This window comes from Musa acuminata, chromosome BXJ3-4, assembly GCF_036884655.1.
Source record: "Musa acuminata AAA Group cultivar baxijiao chromosome BXJ3-4, Cavendish_Baxijiao_AAA, whole genome shotgun sequence".
NCBI lineage: Eukaryota > Viridiplantae > Streptophyta > Magnoliopsida > Zingiberales > Musaceae > Musa > Musa acuminata.
Window position 1 is genome coordinate 3,353,997 of NC_088352.1, and position 21,120 is coordinate 3,375,116.

At 35.2% G+C, this 21,120-nt stretch overlaps 2 protein-coding genes across 4 annotated transcripts; both read left to right on the forward strand.

Annotated features, from left to right (window-relative positions):
- The first annotated feature begins 170 nt into the window (after positions 1-170).
- On the forward strand, positions 171-5,166 carry LOC103981543 (protein PHOX1). Its single transcript, XM_018824375.2, has 3 exons — positions 171-2,552; positions 3,606-3,825; positions 4,895-5,166. Exons 1-2 carry the CDS (start codon positions 1,166-1,168, stop codon positions 3,752-3,754), a joined length of 1,536 nt encoding a protein of 511 aa, XP_018679920.2. The 5' UTR covers positions 171-1,165; the 3' UTR covers positions 3,755-3,825; positions 4,895-5,166.
- Positions 5,167-6,011: 845 nt separating this feature from the next.
- Positions 6,012-20,671, forward strand: LOC135635619 (probable adenylate kinase 5, chloroplastic). 3 transcript variants are annotated; one of them, XR_010495677.1, is made up of 20 exons: positions 6,013-6,279; positions 6,371-6,475; positions 8,205-8,333; positions 8,409-8,543; positions 10,317-10,463; positions 11,454-11,528; positions 11,611-11,716; positions 13,089-13,129; positions 13,241-13,369; positions 14,764-14,799; positions 14,865-14,945; positions 15,035-15,173; positions 18,036-18,115; positions 18,199-18,264; positions 19,019-19,048; positions 19,134-19,243; positions 19,836-19,973; positions 20,120-20,146; positions 20,239-20,315; positions 20,408-20,671. XR_010495677.1 is itself a non-coding variant. In XM_065146821.1 (19 exons), the coding sequence occupies exons 1-19, from the start codon at positions 6,094-6,096 to the stop codon at positions 20,261-20,263; spliced, it is 1,785 nt and encodes a 594-aa protein (XP_065002893.1). In that variant the 5' UTR covers positions 6,013-6,093; the 3' UTR covers positions 20,264-20,671. The 3 variants fall into 3 exon arrangements, 2 of the variants coding, with proteins under 2 accessions (XP_065002894.1, XP_065002893.1); XM_065146821.1 differs by having other exon boundaries at positions 20,239-20,671; XM_065146822.1 differs by lacking the exon at positions 11,454-11,528 and having other exon boundaries at positions 6,012-6,279; positions 20,239-20,671.
- Positions 20,672-21,120: the final 449 nt, after the last annotated feature.

Below are 21,120 nucleotides of genomic sequence, written 5' to 3' on the forward strand. Positions count from 1 at the left end.
TTATTTTCCCATATTGGTTGACTTGGTCGAGACAAGAACACTCAGTCAAAGGCATGGTTTCTTTTCCTCGAAGTGTTCTTCGGAAAAGAAAGTTTCAGAAGTGCACATGCCGTTACTCTTCTTCAACACGAGTTCTTCCGGCACACACCAACGGGTCAATGCTCGAGAGAAGCGTTCAATTGAATAATGGGAAACCCACTTCTCGCTTTCCATTTGTCTCCACATGGTTGGCTCTTCCGTATCGATCCCCAGAAGTTATGGGAGCACGAGGATACCACCGCCCGCTTGGATTCGTTATCCCGAGACCACGAAATAGCGAGGCGGTTGGGAAGAACCTTTTGATGCCGTCTTCTCCAAGTCTCCTCTCTATGCCACACGGCGAAGAAGCGATTGCTTTGCGTGTGCCGAAGTTGGTTGGTGGAGATTCTGGTTCGCAGTAGTAGAGGCGGTTGTTCGATAGGGGAAAGGCGGGATTTTTATTTCGTCCTGGGTGGTTTCTTCTTGGCGTCGATTTCCTCGGAGAAAACCGCTCGCTCTAGCCGAAAGATTCAGTCCTCGCGGAGAAGGAAGACGAAAAATCTAAGATAAGTTTTGATCCCGCACTTGCCTGAAGCTCTTTTCTAAATTTCTGTAGGAATAGTTTGGTTTCTGAGTGCAAGTTTAGGTTTTCATTGGCGGGTAGGGAGTTTGAAGCAAATCTTATTGAGGGCTGTTATATTAGTTGGAGAATCTTTGAGGGCTGTTCTAGTGAATTAGAGAGGGAAAGATGAGATCTTTGATGCGGGATTAAGGTTTCATAGCTATTCGATTGTGGAAAACTAGCTGTTGTGACCAAGTCCCTTTTTTTCTGCTTTCTCAGAGTACTGTCTTTATACTTGATCTTGATTTGTTTGTTCTCCGAAACTTTTGCACCTCACCGATCAGCGATTTCGAGTCGAAAAAAAGATCTTTGATTCTACTGGTAAACAAGTCTCAGAGGTTGCCTTTCTTTCCGAGATAGGGGAATGTAATCTTGCCGTCGAGGCATCTCCCGAGTATAGTAAATCCCTTCCAAGAGAAGCTAGGTAGTTTGAAGTCTTGAATAAATTGGAGTTGGCTTGTAATTCTGAATTTGGAGCCCAACATCCTCGCAGCCTAGGAGATTTCTGACAGGGTAAGGAAGGCGATGGAGAAGAAAGACATCATATCGGATGACAGTGCCGTTGCTTCACTTCAGGAAGTTGTGATTCTGAAAGAAAGGTCAAAGAAGAAGAAGAAGAAGAGCCGGAAGGCACAGGAGAAGGCGATGACAGAGAAGTATGTTGAAGTTAAGGAAGAACCTATAAGGGTAGTGAAGTTAGTCTTAGGGGATGATATAAGATGGGCCCAAATACCAGCTGATTGCAGCATGATACATCTGAGAGAGACTGTCGGTAAAAAATTCCCTAATTTAAAGGCCATCCTTATCAAGTACAAGGACAAAGAGGATGACTTGGTGACGATCACTACATCTGAAGAGCTAAGGTGGGCTGAAGAATCTGCAGATCCTCAGGGTTCACTCAGGCTTTATCTAACAGAAGTTAGTCCTGAGAATGAACCATGGCTTGCAGACATAGAAACTAGCTCTTCATTGAAAGGGCAGGGAAGAAATTATGTTGACATTTCAGAAAATGGAAGCGGAAATTCTGACGAGAAGAGCTTGTCAACTTACATTGATGACTGGATCGTGCAGTTTGCTCAGTTATTCAAGAACCAGTTGGGTTTCAGTTCTGATGCATATCTGAACCTTCATGAGCTTGGTATCAAGCTGTACTCTGAGGCAATAGAAGATACTGTCACGAGTGAAGAAGCCCAAGAAATTCTTAAACTTGCTGAGGGGAAATTTCAAGAGATGGTGGCTCTTGCATTGTTTAATTGGGGAAATATTCATATGTCTCGAGCAAGGAAAAAGTTGTTCTTGTCAGAAGATGCCTCCAAGGAATCTGTACTTGAAAGGGTCAAAGAGGCATACAAGTGGGCTCATGCTGAATATATTAAGGCAGGCAAGAGATATGAAGAAGCCTTGAAAACTAATCCTGACTTCTATGAAGGGCATTTTGCACTAGCTCAGCAACAGTTTGAGCAAGCAAAGCTTTCTTGGTATTATGCTATTGGAAGCAACATAGACTTAGATGCTTGGCCTTCAGCAGAAGTCTTTGGGTTATTCAATGATGCCGAGTATAACATGGAAAAGGGCACGGAGATGTGGGAAAAGATGGAAGAGCAGCAATTGAAGGAATTGACTCAGCCTAGAGAATTAAAAGGCCTCTTGGAGAAGATGGGTATGAATGGTTATTTCAAAGAGCTGCCAACAGAAGCAGCAACGGAACAGACATCTAACATGAGATCTCAGATAAACATGCTATGGGGCTCTATGCTCTCTGAGCGTTCTGCTGTGGAATTCAAACTAGGTCTTCCCACGTGGGAAGAGTCTCTCATGGCAGCTGTGGAAAAATTGAAACTTGCAGGAGTTTCCTCAGCTACTGTTGCTGTTATTATAAGAAACCACTGTGCCAATGCAACTGCCCAAGAAGGTAAAAAGTATCTCTTATTAATATTGTTCCTTGATTTTGTTTTTCCAAAGTATGATGAAGCATTTATTCGACACCTCAAATCTGCAGGTGCAAGTCTTGAAAGACTAGTCCCATCTTTTAGAATATATCTCAGTTCATTATGTATCATGTTATGGTACTACTGCACACCTCAATTTAAATTCTCTAAACATGGTTTTCCATGTTCTTCTACTGCTTTATGATTTTCACAAACAACCAATAAGCCAAGGTATTAATACCATTGCTTGTTAGATCAAATCATAAGAGATTACGTAAATAAGGAATATCAAATCACATCTATAGAGATCACGTAAATATTTCATTCATGATATTATGAAGGATTATTTATATATATTAATTGGTGATTCTTTGTATTTGTTCTTGATTGTAATCATCTCATATATCTTACCATGTATGATCCATTAGTCTTTTCTATATGTCTTATCTTTTATTGTTGAATTTGATTCCTATATAAGTGTATAGTCATGTAACACAAAATATATGAGTGAATAACAATTCTCATGTTCTTGACAACCGTTTTATATTCCCCTAGTTCTTTTAAATTGCTCTGATACCGGGAAGGAACAAGAGGTACTATTCACTCATATGTTTTATGTTATATGACTATACACTTATATAGAAACCAAATTCAACCAAATTAGCAAATTCAACAATCAAATGTAAGACCTATAGAAAAAGTTAATTGATTGTACATGATAAGAACATGGGATGATTACAATAAAAAATAAATATAAAGAATCACCAACTAATATCCACAATATCATTAACGAGTGTCTTTAATATTTGTGTTCTGATTTTGCAGATGTGATTTGATATTCCATAATTTCTGTTCGTATGATTTGATCTAGCACTGCTCATGTGAAACTTTAAAAGAGTAATGACTCATTAGCCTTTTGGACAACTTGCATTTTTGTGTTCTTGTATCTTTAAGCAATCACAAATGCCAAATAGGCACTCACGTGTCTGGTCACTGCAGTATTGATCAAATTGCTAAGTGCCTTTTCATGATTGCAGGGTTTTCCTTTAAGATTGATGAGGTGGTTCAGGCATGGAATGAGATGTATGATGCTAAAAGGGGGATGGATGGTTTGCCATCTTTTCGACTTGAGCCATTGTTTCACCAGAAGGCTCCAAATTTGTATCATATGATGGAAAATATATGATACATATCTACCAGCGTCTGTCAAAAAATACATGAGATCAATGAAAGCCTTTTGTCTTTCTGTCATCTAAGGTGCATATAAGTAAAACTTTTGCCTCTGTTTTGATAGCTAATTTGTTTATTTATTTGGTTGAGTTAATTATTTTGTTATATATGTTATTTACAATCTAAATATATAATCTGCTATTACTAAATCAATTCTCTTTTCTAATATCTGCTATCAACCTTATACAATTGATCCATATTTAAATTATTCTTTGACATTTCACAAAAGAACTAAAACCTATAAAGTAATTATTTGGCATGTATTTCCTACTCATTTGTCAAAAATTAGTAGTCTTCTCTTGGAGAGCATATCTGTAAGCCCTCGACTTCAGACATACATTCTGTAAGTGCTTCTACAGATGCTTGATATGCTAGAATGAGCTTTTTTTCAGTGGTCTTGCGGTGGGGTTTTTTTTTTTTTGGCTTATAAGACTGGAGAGATCAAGTTATTGGAGTTCATTATCCTCAAGTTATTCTAATTCAAAAATATGCTAAAACTAAAGAAGCAGATTTATGCACTTAGCATGTGCATGAAACAGTTTGGTACTGACCAGTATATAGAGGAAAAACAGTGTCTGAAGTCAAGAATGGCTCATCAAATCTTGAATGCTGAACTATGGCTTTTATGGATCCCTTTCTTTCTAGTGAGGCCATCTTGATCCTTCTCATCAGGCAGCTAATTTAGCCCATCAATTAGTTCTACTAACAAATATGGCCAGAGTTATGATACATATAAGTAAAGCTGTATGTGCAATATAGATTATATAGTCACTCATCCTGTAAACCAATTATTGGCTGTATTGACAGGTTTTGGCAATGCTTAGTGCTTCAGTTTGATGCAGTCTCAGAACTTGCACCTAGATTGGTTCAGAGGCATTGATTTGTGTACCTTGTTATTTCCCTTCAAATGCATTTCTACATTACTACTAATTAGGCAGTGCCTTCTTTCCTGGTTGCATAATAAATTGCACTCTTCTGTTTTAGCTATTTTCTGGAATCAACAAAAGTATTTTTATACAAAATTCTTTCGTAAATGTTAATGTCTTGTTTTCTACCTAAATCTCTCTTTAACAAGAGCTGGTTGCTGTCTCTACAGATTTTTTCTGCATGGATGGAGATCATAATTTGGAGGACACAATTGACTCAATACTTTTTGGTCACACAAAAATTACATCATTGATTGTATTTGTTGCAACCATCATTTGTGTTCTTTGGATATGTTATAGAAAGTTCTTTCCTTTTGGCCTTCGAAGGACAGTGTGTGTGATAGTTTTTGTCAATGGAAGCTTATGCCTTGTACTTAAACAAGTTCTGGTATGATCATCTGTAATTGTTTGAGAGTTGAATAGCAGATTGTTTTTTGTGGCATTAGTATGCTCTTGCTATGTTGAACATTAAATTTATCATTCATTTTCTAACAATTCTTTTGTAATAGTAAAAATTAATAAGATTAAAAGGATGGGAGATTATAAAATATGGAGTTGGATTTATATTTGTAGAATATGATACCAAAATGATCGTAGTTGTGCAATACTATTAGAGAAAGTATTAGTGGCTGAAAGTATTCTTCTCTTCATAGCCGTATTGATATGAAAATAAAAATAATAAAGAGCTTTGATATCTTAAAAACAAATCCTAAGTTAATTTGTTGATGTTTTAGTTTTTATTTTTTATAATTAATTATTGGATCCTAATCTCATAAAATAAATAAATATAATATCTTAAATATTGATTGGTGACGATATATCATATTCATTTATAATAACATACTCATTTATCAAAGAGTAAAGGTTCAAAATCTCATCCGATTTGATTATAGTGTATAAAACTCATTTAATTTAGTCGTAACATACTCATTTATCAAAGAGTAAAGGTTCGAAATCTCGCCGGATTTGATTATAATGTATCAAACTCATTTAGTTTAGTCGGTAAATATTTGACAGTTTAAATGTTATAGATATGCATTCTACCTTTGTCACTTAATTTTTATTAAAAAAATAAATAATTATCTTATAAAAAAAGAAAACCATTGTAAGTAGAATAATTAGTGGGATTAAGTTGGGTTTACAGAGTTGAATTATTCTCGATCCGACGGTATCAAATCAGTAGAAACCGTGTCTTGTATGCCGACTTTACTGTAAGCTTTGTAGCAGATCCAAGTGGATGCAAAGGAAGTAGTGGTTCAAAGCTGCTCGTTATCGTCTATCCTCCACATTCCCTCCCGTCTCAGCCATATAAAGAAGCCCTCGGAAACCGCCGAGGAAGGGTGAGAGACGGAGAGAGCAAAGTGACGCAATGGCCACCGCCACAGCCACCGGGATCGCCATAAACCACCGCCGTCGACCCGCCGCCCCGGCTCTCGCCACTCTTCCTCCCTCCTCTTCCTCCGCCTTATCTCCTATTCGCCCTTCTCTTCGCCTCTCTCATTCGCTCTGTTTCCTGTCCGGGAACCGTTATTCGAAGCGAAATCCTAAGACGAGGGTCTGTTATTTAGGCGTCTCTGATGCTTCCTAACTGTTTTGGAGATCTTTGCTGCGGGTGTTGATGTTGCTGTCGCTTGTTGCTTGGGCAGGGTTTAGGGGTGGTAGTTTGTGCTGCGACGGAGCCGCTGAAGGTGATGATCTCTGGGGCTCCTGCATCCGGGAAAGGAACTCAGTGTCAGATGATCGTAGAGAAGGTCGGTTCTTTTATCTTTTTGTTATCCATCATTGTTATTTATTTGCTTGATCGGTGATTGTTTTTCATTATGACCGTTTACGGAGGTGATCCAGTTTGAATGAGAGCAAAAATATTGATTATGCATGTTTCAAGGTGAACATGTCTAAAAGTGCTCCAACAGTTTAATCGTACACTCATGTTGATGTGGAACCAATTAGTTTATCTTTTATTTACATAAATTTAATTAGTTTAGGGATCTTTTAAATTATCATATGACAACATTTACTCAACAGGGAGACAAAGGAAGCAAATGCAAAAACATGAAAGAAATTAAATTTATTTTTGATTGAATATTGTGAATCTTGACTAAAGATTTATCTCTACAAATATAAAAATCTATCAATTAAGAATATCATCAGGAGAGGATGATTATTTTTCAAACCAAGTTAGAATTATTACCTTCTTCAATTGGAACATATTATATATTTGACTTAATACAATTGTAATCTTTCTTATTTCTGTATTTTCCTTTTTATTCTTGTACTTGAGCCTATAAAAAGGGGCTAGAACATTGTAATGCATCAATAAGAAAACAAATCAATGAATTGAGTGATTTTCCCATGTTGTGTATGAGTGGTGCGAGGCCACAACTTGCTTTCTCGATAGAATAATTCTATTGTCCATGTGTGGCATGTGCAGAGGTGTGAGGCCTTTATCTTAGGAGTATTCTCCTTGAGCCAAAACGAGTCTGGTAGTATCCTTTTATTTTTCTATTGTCTTTCGGTTACTAACTTTTTTTCTCTCTTTCTATTCCTCTACTATCAAGAAAAAAAATTCGCTGGCACTCATACTACATCACATTTATTTTTGGAATAAAATAAGCTTCATTAGCACTGCTTTAAAGAGACAATCAATTCAGAATACAAAAAAAATATGTAAGTCTGCTTCCCAGGAGTGAGCCAACTCATGTGAGCATCCAGAATTAGCAAAACAAATTCACATTTTACTAAGATGATAAAATTTGACAACCTTGCATTCCCAGCGACAAAGTGACTTGCAGGATTTATCCTAAGCTCCAAGACACCTGAGCTTTTTTATTAAGATAATCGATAATTTCCAAAGCATCTGATCTGATAATGATATTTCTTCAACTCTCTAGTGTTCACCTTGAAACTGCAACATGTTCACCTTTAAGAAATTGCTTCTCCATTGATATTCAGTCCAGTTGTATTCATCTTGAAAATTGCAGCACGTTTGTTGCTACTATAGATATAATGAAACTACAACCCAGTCTAATGTTACCATAGGAAACATATTTCCGGATTTTGTAGTTGTCACAATTTAAAGCAAAATGTAAAATAAGAAAGAAAACATTTCATGATTTTAGGTGCAGCCCTGACTAGGAACATAAAGGGCATAATTTATTTGTCTTGAGAAGCTAGACTGCAAAAGTGGGTTCAAGTTTTGGTTCATTTGAAGACAATCTACCACGCAATCTCACTCCTAATACATATATGTGCCATGTTTTACATTTTTTTTGTTGTGAAACTATTTTTGGGAGTTGAAATTCAGATTTGTTCGTATATTTGTTCCGTATAATTCTTTCACTGGCATCCTAAATGTATGCGCTCAGTTGTAATGTTAAATAAGATCAGATTCTTGTTCTTGGAACTCATGGAAACAAGTTTTGTGGTTAATAGTTTGTGGCTTTTCAAGACATTTCCTTTTTCATGTTATCCATATTCCAGTATGGTTTGGTGCACATCTCTACTGGAGATCTTTTGCGAGCGGAAGTATCATCAGGAACAGAAATTGGAAAGAAAGCAAAAGAATACATGGACACTGGCATGCTTGTCCCGGATGAAATCGTTACTGATGTATGGTACACCACAAGCATGTTGCACTCTCTAAATGTCATTCCAGTAACTTCTAACTGATCTGATCTATGACAGATGGTTGTTTCACGGTTATCACAAAAAGATGTGAGAGAGAAAGGATGGCTCCTTGATGGATATCCAAGAAGTTCTTCACAAGCAGGGAGTCTTGAAAGGATGAAAATAAGACCAGACATATTCATTGTCCTTGAAGTATGTCAAGTATAGTTGCAAAGAAATTATTTATTTTTGTTAGATAAAATTGATTCATTTTAGTGGTAAAATTTAAGTTTCCGATGCTAGAGAAGTGTGTCAACAAATGTCCATATTGCTAGTCGGTGCCTAAAAGATCTTAACTGCTCGTCTGTTAAGCTTTTCAACCAAATAACAATACAGCTATGGAATGATTATTTGAGTTGTCTGAGTTAGGAAATCTTGTAGTTCCTGATCAAGGTGATAGTATCTGGATGCTATTAAATGTTTGTTATGAAATCTTATGTTTTACATAGCTGAATTCCATCTTTCATTTTTTTCATTCTGATTCATGGTACATATCTAGAGTATAATTCTTTTAATATTTTCCTCTAGAGCTAAAAGATTCTTAAATAATTAAAGTTCAAGCTTATTCAGTTCTTAAATTGTGAGAGTTCTTATGTATAAGGTCTATGCATGCAGAAATACATGAGTTGATATGAATAACAGAGAATCGTTTAGGAAAAATACACATTAATGCACATTACATCAGAATTGCAAGGGTTGCTTATCATGTTTAAAACAGTTGTAGTGTCTAATAGTGTTAGGCTAGTTTGCATAGTTGAGCTAATGTACATTACAAGGCTTCAAGTCTTGGTTCGAGACTTGTGCCCGTCATTGGTTAGACCGTTATGGATCTGGTATGTACCAGTTGCTGGTTGGAACAGTATAAATTTGGTATATACCATTGGACCGGCACATGGTATGGTGGACATACCAAAGAGAAAGAGGAAGGAGGAAGATGAGGAGGAGGTGGAGGAGGAAGAGGAGGAGAAGGCAAAGGAGGAAGTGGCAGAAAAGGAGTACTTGAGGGGGAGTAGGAAGTGATGATCTGCCATCACACTGTGGTAGTGATGGCGGGGTGACAAGTAGGACAATGAAGAGCAGAGGAGTAGGGAAGAGAGGGATTTTGGGAGAAATAAATGGGAAGAGAGGGTTTTTGGGAGAAATAAATGGAAAGAGAGAGGAGCTTCTATGAAAAAAGAAAAAAGAGAAAATTGAAAAAGGGGACAATTGTAAGAAGTTGTCACAAAAGAAAAGATAGGGAAAAGATAGGCGTATCGGGCGGTAGGCTTATCCTTTGTACCTCCAATTTTTATCATTGAAACTGGATGGTAAGCCCGGAACCCTAAGGTTACTGCATGGTAATCTCTGTTTCAGACTGCAAAATTGCCTGGTCCACCTACCTACTGGTCTGACTGGTTTTTTAATTGGTACACAGCACATAGAATACTGTGAGTAGGAATAAGTGAAGAACAGATGAATTAGCATGCCATGTAATGTAGTTTGAAGATGAATGGTTATGCTGCTTAGCCGGAAATCCGAGCAAATGATTGAATAAAGAAGGGCGTGTGGTTTACATGTTATCATCATTATTCACCATTTACATGTAAGCAAATTTAAAGGAGAAGAAATCACCATGTATTCATCTTCTTTTGCAAATTACCCCGTAACTTGATAAACACAAGATTTACATATGTAAAATCAAATCTTCCTTGTTGAATTACTCTGGAATCTATTGAATAGTGAACATTTGTGCTTAGTTTTTCAGTTATATTGTAGAGTTAGACCAAAAGTAATTTAACATATGTTTACAGTATGATAGGTATCTTAGAAGTCTGACAAGGTAACTGTGTATACTCCGAATTAAATTAATTTCAGATTAGTTGATCTGCCTCGCTGACCCATGACCTTGGCATTTTGACTTTTCATAGTTTACCTGTTAACATTCAGGTTCCTGATGAAATTCTAATCGACAGATGTGTTGGAAGAAGGATGGACCCAGTTAGTGGCAAGATTTACCATCTTAAGAACTTTCCTCCTGAGACAGAAGAAATTTCTGCACGATTGATTACTCGAACTGATGATACTCAGGAAAAGGTCAACCTTTCTTTTTTCACTGTTTTTCATGCTACGTATTGCTATTTGCTTTTTTTCCAAAGGAAACTAGTTGAAACCAGTGGCAAAATATTTAACTTAATTTAAATTAGGGTTTAGATACAAGACCATACTGGCTATCTTCAATGGATTCACCAGTCTGACCTTATAATGGTACACAGTATGCTGCCATACCAAAGTGGTGCCAGCAAATGAAGCATATTTTTATTATTTTCTTGGTGGTACACCAAATTATACCATTGTACCATACAGCTTCATTGATAAATTGGTTAAATCAGTGATTGTTATAATATATAATGACTATCAAAAGTGTTATTTAAATGAAAATGACAACCAGAACAAGTTGTTTCCTTTCCAACAATATTTAAGACATTTTCCGATGCTTCATTATAACATATATGATTGTTTGGTGATAAGTTGATGACTTTTCTGGTTCTTTCATGGCTTTTTTATTCCTACCATTTAACTTACTTTTATAAGTTTTTTTCTTCTCATGATGTGCTTTAATCCACTATGCTTTACATTAATCATATGTAGAGTTTCCCTATTGGTGGTAGATCGCTTGTGGGAAATTTTTTTCTCAAGTCTTAGTGCTCCTGGGTTGCTGTTGCAAATTTCATGTCAGCTTACTAATTCTACATTGACATAAATGCTGTCAAAAAATCCAAAGGTGGTGTCATTTGAAAAGAATAATTTCTCTATCTCTTTTTAAAACATTTTTTGTTGGTTATTCATGTTGCAATTGTTTCCCTTCAAACATTCTCTAGATATTGCAAGCCTCTTCATCCTGTAACTTTGAGTATTTTATGTATGATGCATTAGGCTTTATGAGTCCACCAGGCACATGAGTTAAAATTGTCGTCGAGAAATTTATGCATTCCTAGAATTTTGGATATCATTGTACATCATAAGTTTATTTCACTATTTCTTTAAAACCAAGTCATCTAAGTGTAGATTCTTTTATATGGCCAGGTTAGATCACGTCTTGAGACATATAAACAGAATTCTGATGCTATCTTGCCGACATACTTTGACTTGCTGCAGAAGGTGTTTGTTACTTCAGGCGGTGTATAAATTTTATAAGAAATTTGAGTAAAAAAATCTTATATAAAAAATGCCAATAATATAGGTTGATGGAAATCGTCCGAGAGAGATTGTATTTCAAGAAATTGATGCCCTGCTGCAGAAGATTCGTACTGATGCTGTAAAGTTCAAGACCTTGGAGGTAACTAATGGTAAATACATAACTTACAAGGCCACAAGCAAATACTACTAGTCAGTTGCAGCTTCATCATCTGAAGCAATACAATGAAACTTTAATTACATAAGTATATAATCAGAAAACCATTATAACCTGTGGATATTAAATTTTATTTTAATGAAGGGATAAGATGGTTGCACTTGATATTGATATTGGCTTAAACCAACATATATCTGTGAATGGTCTTAAATGATTAATATCATTTGTCTACTTCTGAAACTATAGGGCATGACAGTTTCCACCTATGTTTTCTTATAGGATGGGAGTTGATCATGAGCTTGTTGTTTTATAAGGCCTTTACAGAATCTTATGTACTTCACTATATTTTACCTCGGAAGAATGGTGTATTTCTTTTAAAACAATTCAGTTATGCTATTTCTTCATATCTTTGTAGAATTTTACATCTATAAGTTAGGGGCAGCATGTTTAAGCATGAGAAAAAAAATTGCATCAGGGATAATGAAATACGAGGCAGAAAAATGACATTAAAAAACAACAAGATGGTACTCATTATGTAAATAGCTAATTGGAATCCATTTGGCCTTTCATTTAGCCTCACATTATAAAATCCCTTATTTCCTGGGTCCATTTTATTTAGTAGCAATTTTAAGAGAGAATCAGCAGTAATCATTTGGGTTTGAAATATGGCAATGTTGTTCCTTAACGGCATTTATTGCAACAGAAGAATTATCCTTTCTATATATGGTTGTCTCTCTTAGTTCTTCTCGAAGTCCTACTTTGTATCCTGGGTTTAGAGAAGGAACAAATAGATCAATTTTATTATTAATGGTTTGCAGAATTCTAGTTATTAGGATTTATAGAACTTTCTGTAAATGAACAGATTACTACTTATTATATCACTGGATGACATAAGTTTACGTTAACTTTTCACAAAAAAGACCTACTGGGCCCTTTACTCCGCTTTTAGGAATAAAAGAGAACTTCCTAAAAGCAAACACATAATAGATGATATATGCATAGTCAAGGTTAGATTAAAGCCAGTCAAGCACCCGAAACATAAAGTAATTATTGTCCTTTATTTGCAGAACTAGACTTCTTATGTAAAAGATATCAAATATCCTTTATAGTTTATAGTGTATAAGTCCTATGGATGAAGAATTTTACATGCTAAGCAACTTACATTTTGCTTGATTAAATTATATGCTTGTGTTTTACCCTAAAACTCTCAAGCAAAGATTGTTTTGTTTATGCTTTAATAAGACAATTATGTTCCTTATTGTCCCATATTTTTTATTGTCTAGAAATATAAAATACTTTTAATTGTCATTTATGTTTGGAACAATCACAAATTATGATCTCTTGTTGCATTTTTTTTTCCTTTCTAGGAAACTCAAATAGCAATCTGAAACTGGCAGCTTCAAGCAGGGTACATATAAATTTGTTAATTTAGTAAACTCTACAATTGTTGGCAACTGGTTCATAATAATGTGTTAGCTGATTGCATAAATTTCTTTTTTGCTTCAAATGCTCCCCCCAGGATAACTGGCGAGGTATTCCTACAAGGTTGAATAATATTCCTCATTCCAAGGAGATAAGGAAATATTTCTATGATGATGTGCTGCAAGCTACTCAAAATGCTATAGAAGACAAAATACGTAGATTGAAGGTCAGCTATTTGTAACTATTTCTTCTTGTTAAAGTTTAGAATATTTGATCCAGTTTATAACAAATCAAGATATTCTTTACTTGTCTTGTCTATTTGCTTGTGCAATCTGAAATTTTGACCTTGTTTTCACTCACAAGTTAAGACCTATAATTTAATGTCAAGATCTATTCATGGTTTAACTTGCCTCTGATTTATGCTCCTGACTTGGGAATGATTATATCTCCCTAGAGGAGGTCTTGCTTTACTTTGTTTAGATATTTTTCAATAGGTGAACTTGTTTCTTGGTTCCATTAGCTTGGGTGGCATAATGTGCTGACTTCTAACCATGCTGTCTTCGATTATTCATGCCTCTCAGTCCTACCCCTGCCATTGATACACCTGTATGACGCTTCAATTGCTAATGCTCTATGATGCAATTCATCTTTCGATTTTTATCATTAGAGACTACCATTCAGGACACTGGTTGGTTCATAGCTGAAACATGTGTATAAGTTGAGTGATTAATCTCTCTTTTACTAAGTGTCTTAGATCTTTTATCTTCTTTTAGGAAAGTTCTTCTCATATTCTCATCTATACAGAATCAGTTCCAATCCTCAAGGAAATTTTACCTTTTTTAAATCATACAAAATATGTTCTTAATATTCCTGTATATGCTTACTCTCCAATTACTTCATATTCTTCTTTTAATTTGTTCTTGGTGCACTCAATTTGGCATAAGGCACTCTGATGCTTAAATGATTATAGGTGTCATAGTTTCATTAGTGCTCATGATTTTTTGAAAAGGTTCGCCCAATAGAGACAGGGAAAGAAGGGAATTGGTTCTTTTCTAGTAAAGAGTAGCATTTAAGAATTGATATATAATCGTCATTGGACTTTGAAGAGCCACTCCACAACAGATTATAAAATTCTTCTTCACACCAAATGCTTTCATTCATGAACAACCTAATTTTCACATAAAAGGTTGATATATTTTTATTCTATACTATTTTTATAGTCACAATATTATATATATCAATATGAAAATGAGATCATAGGAGGGAACTTTCTCTTTGTGCCAAATTTAGCATGTCAGTTGAATTGCTTTAGGATTCCTTCATTCTTTCATCATTCATCCATATTCCTGATTTGGCTCTCATTCAGATAAGTACCACTAGTGAACCAATCAGTTACCTATCCTAAGTTTGTGGTTTAGTTTGATCTCCTTACTGGCTAACAGAATTACATATGTGGAATCCTCCTAGTTTAGTTTAGCTATTTACTTTCATAGTTATTAGTTATTAGTTATTACCTTGTTTCATCCTTGCCATTCTCATGTGGGTTATTTTGCTGAAACTAGTATTTCTTCTGCAAATTAATTTGCTAGTATAGATTTTATTGATCTGCTGGTGTTGCAGGTGGAGATCAACATTCCAGAACTTAACCCAGAAACGGTAAGAATATTGGTAATTCTTATATATAGTTGTTTCGAAGATGACAAAGCCCTTTTCCCACACAGGATGTTTATCGAATAGGAACCCTTTTGGAACTTGTACGAACTCTTGCTCTTTCATTTGCTGATGATGGAAAGCGTGTCAAAGTAGGCCATCAATTCTGGACTAACACAATTTAAATTTGAAGTTTTCGTTTAGTTGTGGAATAATGGTTGATTTTATTCATGTTTAATAGGTTTGTGTTCAAGGTTCAATGGGAGAAGGAGCACTTTCGGGAATGCCATTGCAACTTGCTGGAAGCCGGAAGATTATGGAATTTATGGATTGGGGTGAATATGGTGCTCTGGGAACCTTTATTAATATTGGGTCCATAGGTCTGAAATAAAACTATTTTTTTTTAATACTAGAATTACTTCTTGTTAAGATGCTTCAACTTTTATTCCTTGCAAGTTCATTAACTGTGTTGGGCACGACTATTAGAAGCCAAAATTTCAAATATAAGTCTAGTACTCATACCAGCTCTTTAGCATACTGGTACTGGTACTGTTGGGCACATCTGCCCTCATTTCAATCTATACAGATTGAAACCCCATTGATCTATACAGATTTAGTTGGAGGAGGTGGAGATGGAGGAGAGAGAGAAAGAGAAGATGGGTAACAGAAAATGTGAACTGTCATTATTATTTTCTTAGAAAAGGACATGGATATCAGGTGTTAGGTTGTTGTCTAGTACTTTTGTGTACCAACCTATTTACTCCTCATTAATTTCGGTATGATGATCTTATACTGAACTGAACAAGATGAAATCACCAGGTTTGGTTAAATATTTGCTTTATCGGCTAGGACGGTGATTTAAAATTTTGAATCTGGTTAAAGACAACAAACAACAAATAATGTTGCAACTATTTGGGGTTTGCTCTATGGATTTTTTTTTCCACCACCAAGCTCTATCGGAGGCAATATCTTTAGTTAAACAAGAGTATTTAAATTTTTTCTTATAGTTTTAGTCAAGATTCGTCGTACCGTAACATATCGCTTAATATGGATGGTATGTACTGATCCAATAGGGGACCGATATGGGTGGTATAATGGTATGCCCTCATGTATCATATATTGGTACACTCGGTATGATTTGATATAGCTCAGTACATATTATACTGACAACTGATCGGTATACTGGTACGTACCATACCGACAACTGATTGGTATACCGGTACGGATTGGTAAAGCGAACCATGGTTTTAGACTTTTGGTTTTAGTAAAGTTTTTTAAGATCTCTACTTTTTGCACCACTAATGTTAATTATCTCACCGGAACTATTCACAGCATCTATAGTTAATTATCTCTAGTACATGTCTATACAATCTTAGATGATTCTCATCATCTTTTTCTCATTCAATGCTACTTCTGATTGTTCATGAATGAAATATTATCTTTCATACTAATTCCATACATCAACCTCAACATTCTTATTCCATTTGCACATACTTCGGTAAATATTGTTCTCAACAGTTTAGTACTCAAATCTATAAAGCATGACTGACCTAAAAACTGTCAAATAAAATTTTCCTTCAAGATAAAAGATGGTCACACAATTGATGCCCCTTCCCACTTTAATTGCCTAACTTATTCTCTAAGATAAGAGATAAAAGTAATTGGAATCTCACTATCCTTTTAAATATTGGAACTTTTGCAGGATAGACCACACAAATTTGGAATCATTATGCTAAGTAAAAAAGAATACTACAGCTATAGACCACTTTAGGCATTTAACAGACCTAAAACATATCATTTTCAAGCCTGCATAATTTCTCTTTTTGCAGTAATTTCCTGTTTCATGATGATTGACCTGATTTCTAGAAGAATATTTTCTGGAGAACGGATCTAATCTTAAACCTTGTTCACCATTCTCTTTCTATCTCTCTGCTTCTAGACCCTTGAAATCTATGTGGTCACAAATATACCTTCTGCAGATTGAATTTTAAATAATCTAGAAGATCAGTAAACTCAATAGTTGTCATATATGCTTCCAGAAAATTTAGAGAACAGTATTCTTGTTAAGTTTATGATTCTTCAGCAGCTTGGTGAGCATTCATTCTTTTGTTTTTGCTTTTTGCCTTTCATTTCATTTTGTAAAAGGCAAAAAGTTAACATTTGCAATTGAAGATTTTCCATTCAATTTATATCTCTTAGACATGCCCTAACTTTCCTTTATAGTATTTTTCAAATAAAGAGGTTATTTTTTTTATTTATCTATTAATATATTTTCTCATTTAGTAGTGTAAGGATGTTAGTTGCTATTTTGTAACCACCTAATTCTGCAGTTATAAGAAGCATATATATTAATGCTATCCCCCTCTTACAACTTTGAAGCATCTGCTATGTACGCCTTCTAATTGAAATCCTATGCATCCCAGATGGGACCGAACCTGTAAATACTTATTAGAAACAGCCAGATTTAAACATCATACTTATTGAAAATATAAACTTTATTTTGAAATACCACAACACTACTTGTTCTATTAAACAGATGTATTTGATCTTGATTTTCTATGACCATAACCTTGAAACATATAGAAAATAGACACTGGAGTTGTTAGTGAATTGAAGAAAAGATTACGTGTAAACAAGGAAGCTCATATGGCAACAACCATGAGAAAGTTATTCTGAGACACCATGGTTTCTTCAATAACAATTGGATGAAAGTCAAAGAACATAATCTGATCAGGATGATGCATCTTAATTTCCACTGCCTGTCTTGAAACCAGCCTTTTACCCAAGTACCAGTGTAAATTTTTGGTGATTACTTGGACAAACTTGAGCTCATTAAACTTATTGATAGGCATACATTTGTCTGTCGTTGAACTTTACTGGTTGTATCTATCTTGTTGTCTACTATTTCAAATGACAGTTAGCAATTCAAATTTATCAAGAACTGATAAATTTCTCAAATGAGAAGATAAATTATTCCACAGATATAAAGTCAAAACATGATTGCTTGTTATAAGCTACAATCCAGTTGAAGCACATCAGTACTAATATGCATTGATGTACACCTTCACAAGAAACCTTTTGATAATGTCATGGCTCATATTTTTTTGCTTATGTAATCATGCAGGAATTTACAGCTGTCGGCACTTATCTGATTTTCATTTAGGAACTTCGTAACCAACATGTGTGTTATATAATATATAAATTTTGCCATTTCGATTTGTAAATTTTTTATGAAATTCTAGGTGCCAGAGAGGTTGAAGAACAGGATGATCTATTTATTCTTATGGCTCCCCAGAATGCTGTTGGGAACTGTATAATTGACGTGAGTAACCGGTCAGAAAACTTTCTCTGTTCAGAGTACATTCAGTTATTATTTGGCTGACTAACCATTAATTGTATGTTTAGGATATGAAAGCTATGACAGATGCAGCTGGTGACCGTCCTGTGATTCTCGTCAATCCTCGCCTTAAGGTTGTACAAATGTTTCTTTGTCTTCCTCATATTTCTACAACAAAGGGATGTAAAATTCTATTATCATCTAAGATGAAATCAGATGTAGGGGATTCACTCTCTTCCTCAGTGTACCCAGTTGAACCACTTGATCTACTGTGGTGTCCCAAACACATTGCAAGAAAGATGCTTAAGAACAAAGTCTATTTGCTATATAGAATTCTCAAAAAAATAAACCTTAATTGATAAAATCATGGCAATAATTTCAGCACATATTTATATTTCAGACAAGTGCACTAGAACATTGTTAGGCTTGTAGCTTGTTTATTAGCTCACCCTAACTTCTTAAGATGCCTTTTGTGCTCATAAACAAGGCTAAGTAGGGTATTACACTGCCTTGATAGGGATTGCATTTAATAAGATACTTCATCTCCATGTAGTCTATCTATTTGCTATCTTTCGTTGTTCTTGTTTAGACAAGAACATTGAGCCATGTTAGTAACTTTCTCTGGTAGTAGTGATCTTTTGTAAACCGATGGCTTTAGTTCATACTGCCAATTGCTGTCAATTGTTTTACTCTCTATTCTACCTTTTTTTAAAAGAGCGATCAGCTTCAATTGCTTGTGTGTTAATGAACATGATTATGCTGTGCCTATATAGTAGTTACATTGCTCTTGCTTGTTTGATGATCTTGAAGTTTTCTTAGACCAGACTTACATGGAGATTTTTGTCTCGTCTTTCTCCTAACTTTCCTTGCCCCACGTGATATTTACAGGATATGCCAGCATCAAGTGGCATAATGCAAGTAAGCGTAACTTTTCACACTGTCACTTGCTCTTCAAAGACTCATCTCTAACTGTTGTTTCTAATCAATGCCTCAAATATTGAAGACAATGGGAAGAGAAAAGAGATTAGAATATGCTGCATCATTCGAGAACTGTTACTTCTTTCGGCTACTATATTATGCAGGAACACAGTATCCAATCATGGGCGCTTTAAGGTTAGCTCCCAGAAATTTGAGTTCTTTTGTGCTTGATAAGTCCCGAGTCACATGCAGTATGTACTCGGTAATAACTCTTGAAGGTTTTTTTTTTTTTTTTTTTCTGTAAACATAGACAACAACACCAGTCTAGCCGAAGTGAAAACTAAAGGAAAATGCCATAACCTCTGAACCATTTGTTCCTTTGTGATTATGGATTCTCTTGGATAGCCATGTTTATGGAAACCAAAATAATCTGTGTAGGGTTCCAACCTTTTCAGTTTTCTATTTGTTTGCAATTGTTGCTGAGGACATACAATTTCTTAAGCATTTGTAACCTTGTTTATTACACATGAGGTACTATATATTCAATGTAGATGTTAGTACAACACAGAACAGTTTTATTATCATTTTTGGTTTAAGATGGACCACTGTCGACCATCAGCTCCTATTTGGGATTCAATAAGACAAGTTTACTTGTGTTCTCAATTTCTCATCATGCTATTCTTTTCGTCCCTATTCTTTATCTTTTACTAGATCAAATGGTCCTTTATGTAGCTGGAATCTTATAGTACACACATTTAATTGAACATCATCAACCTCCTTGGTGCAGGATGTCTTACCCACATGGGTATGAACTTTACAAGAGGATTGATGAATCATATGGAAAGGAGAAGTATAAGCTGATAGCCACGTTTCCTAAAAGGCCAACCGGTGAGGAGATCAATGCTGCTTTTGAAGGAAAACCGAGGCAAGCAATCGAGTCTCCTTCTTTGATCCCTATCTTTATTCCAAGCAAAAGAAAGGATAATATAGTTCGTGAGGAAATTATTGTGTAAACAAAAATCTGACTTCTATTTTTCTCCTTAAACTTAATTTGCTGTGTCATTAATGCAGAGATAGAGAGAGAGCTACCGGGATCTGGTATGGTACATCACTTACCACGAGAATTCAGTATCAGATGCTTTTTAAACTGAAATAAAAGATAATGTAGAACAATCTGACACCCTGTTTAGGGGTTTCTTGAGTGGTATACTATGAGCTGGAGAGAGCATCGGGCAAAGCAGGGGGGCGATCTGGCATTCAGTAAAACGTGAGTCCCCTTTACTTTTACGTAATAATTCGAAAGGCATCATACCAGTTTCATCTTTCTCATTTCACCATTCTGATATGGAACTGCTGCAGGAGAATGAAGTTTAATCATCTTCCAATACTTTTTTTTTTGTGTGTGTGTAATTATTGCCATTGTAAATCCTTATATATTGAGGGGGTAGAGGGTGAGAGTAATGATTAGATGGCAACCACTCGAAGCCTTCCTTTGCTAGTTTTTGTCTCACATGTTTCCTCTGCTGCACTAGCCATTCTTGTTCTACTGCTACAGTCGGAGTAAACGGATGGTTTTAATTATTACTGTCGGTGAATGCAAAATTACCATCTATAATTGCATCATGCTTTTGTCAATTTATGAGGTAGTTTATAAGCATTTTATATTAGTTATCAGATAATTTTGTAGTGCAAATAAGAAGTCTTATTGCTGTCCATATGAGAATAGAGCAATTTACATATAAGTTTCCTATGAAAATTATCTTCCACAATCATCTGTGGGAAAAATTTAGACCTTATGACGATTTCAGTTTAATTATAGTGTGATGAACTGCAATTTATGTCCGAATGACTTTACATCTACGGAGAAAACATATTTCCTGTATTCTGCTAAAGCTCAGCATTGATCTCCATGTATGTACAGCATTGACCTCATCATGTAGTTTTCACAATTTTATGCAAAATATCAAATAAGAAAAAAAATTAGAGACCGGAAGGAATTAGAGAAACCTTTGAAACATCAATCGTTTTCTTGAACATACATCAAAATTTGCTTGGGTATCAATCATTGATGG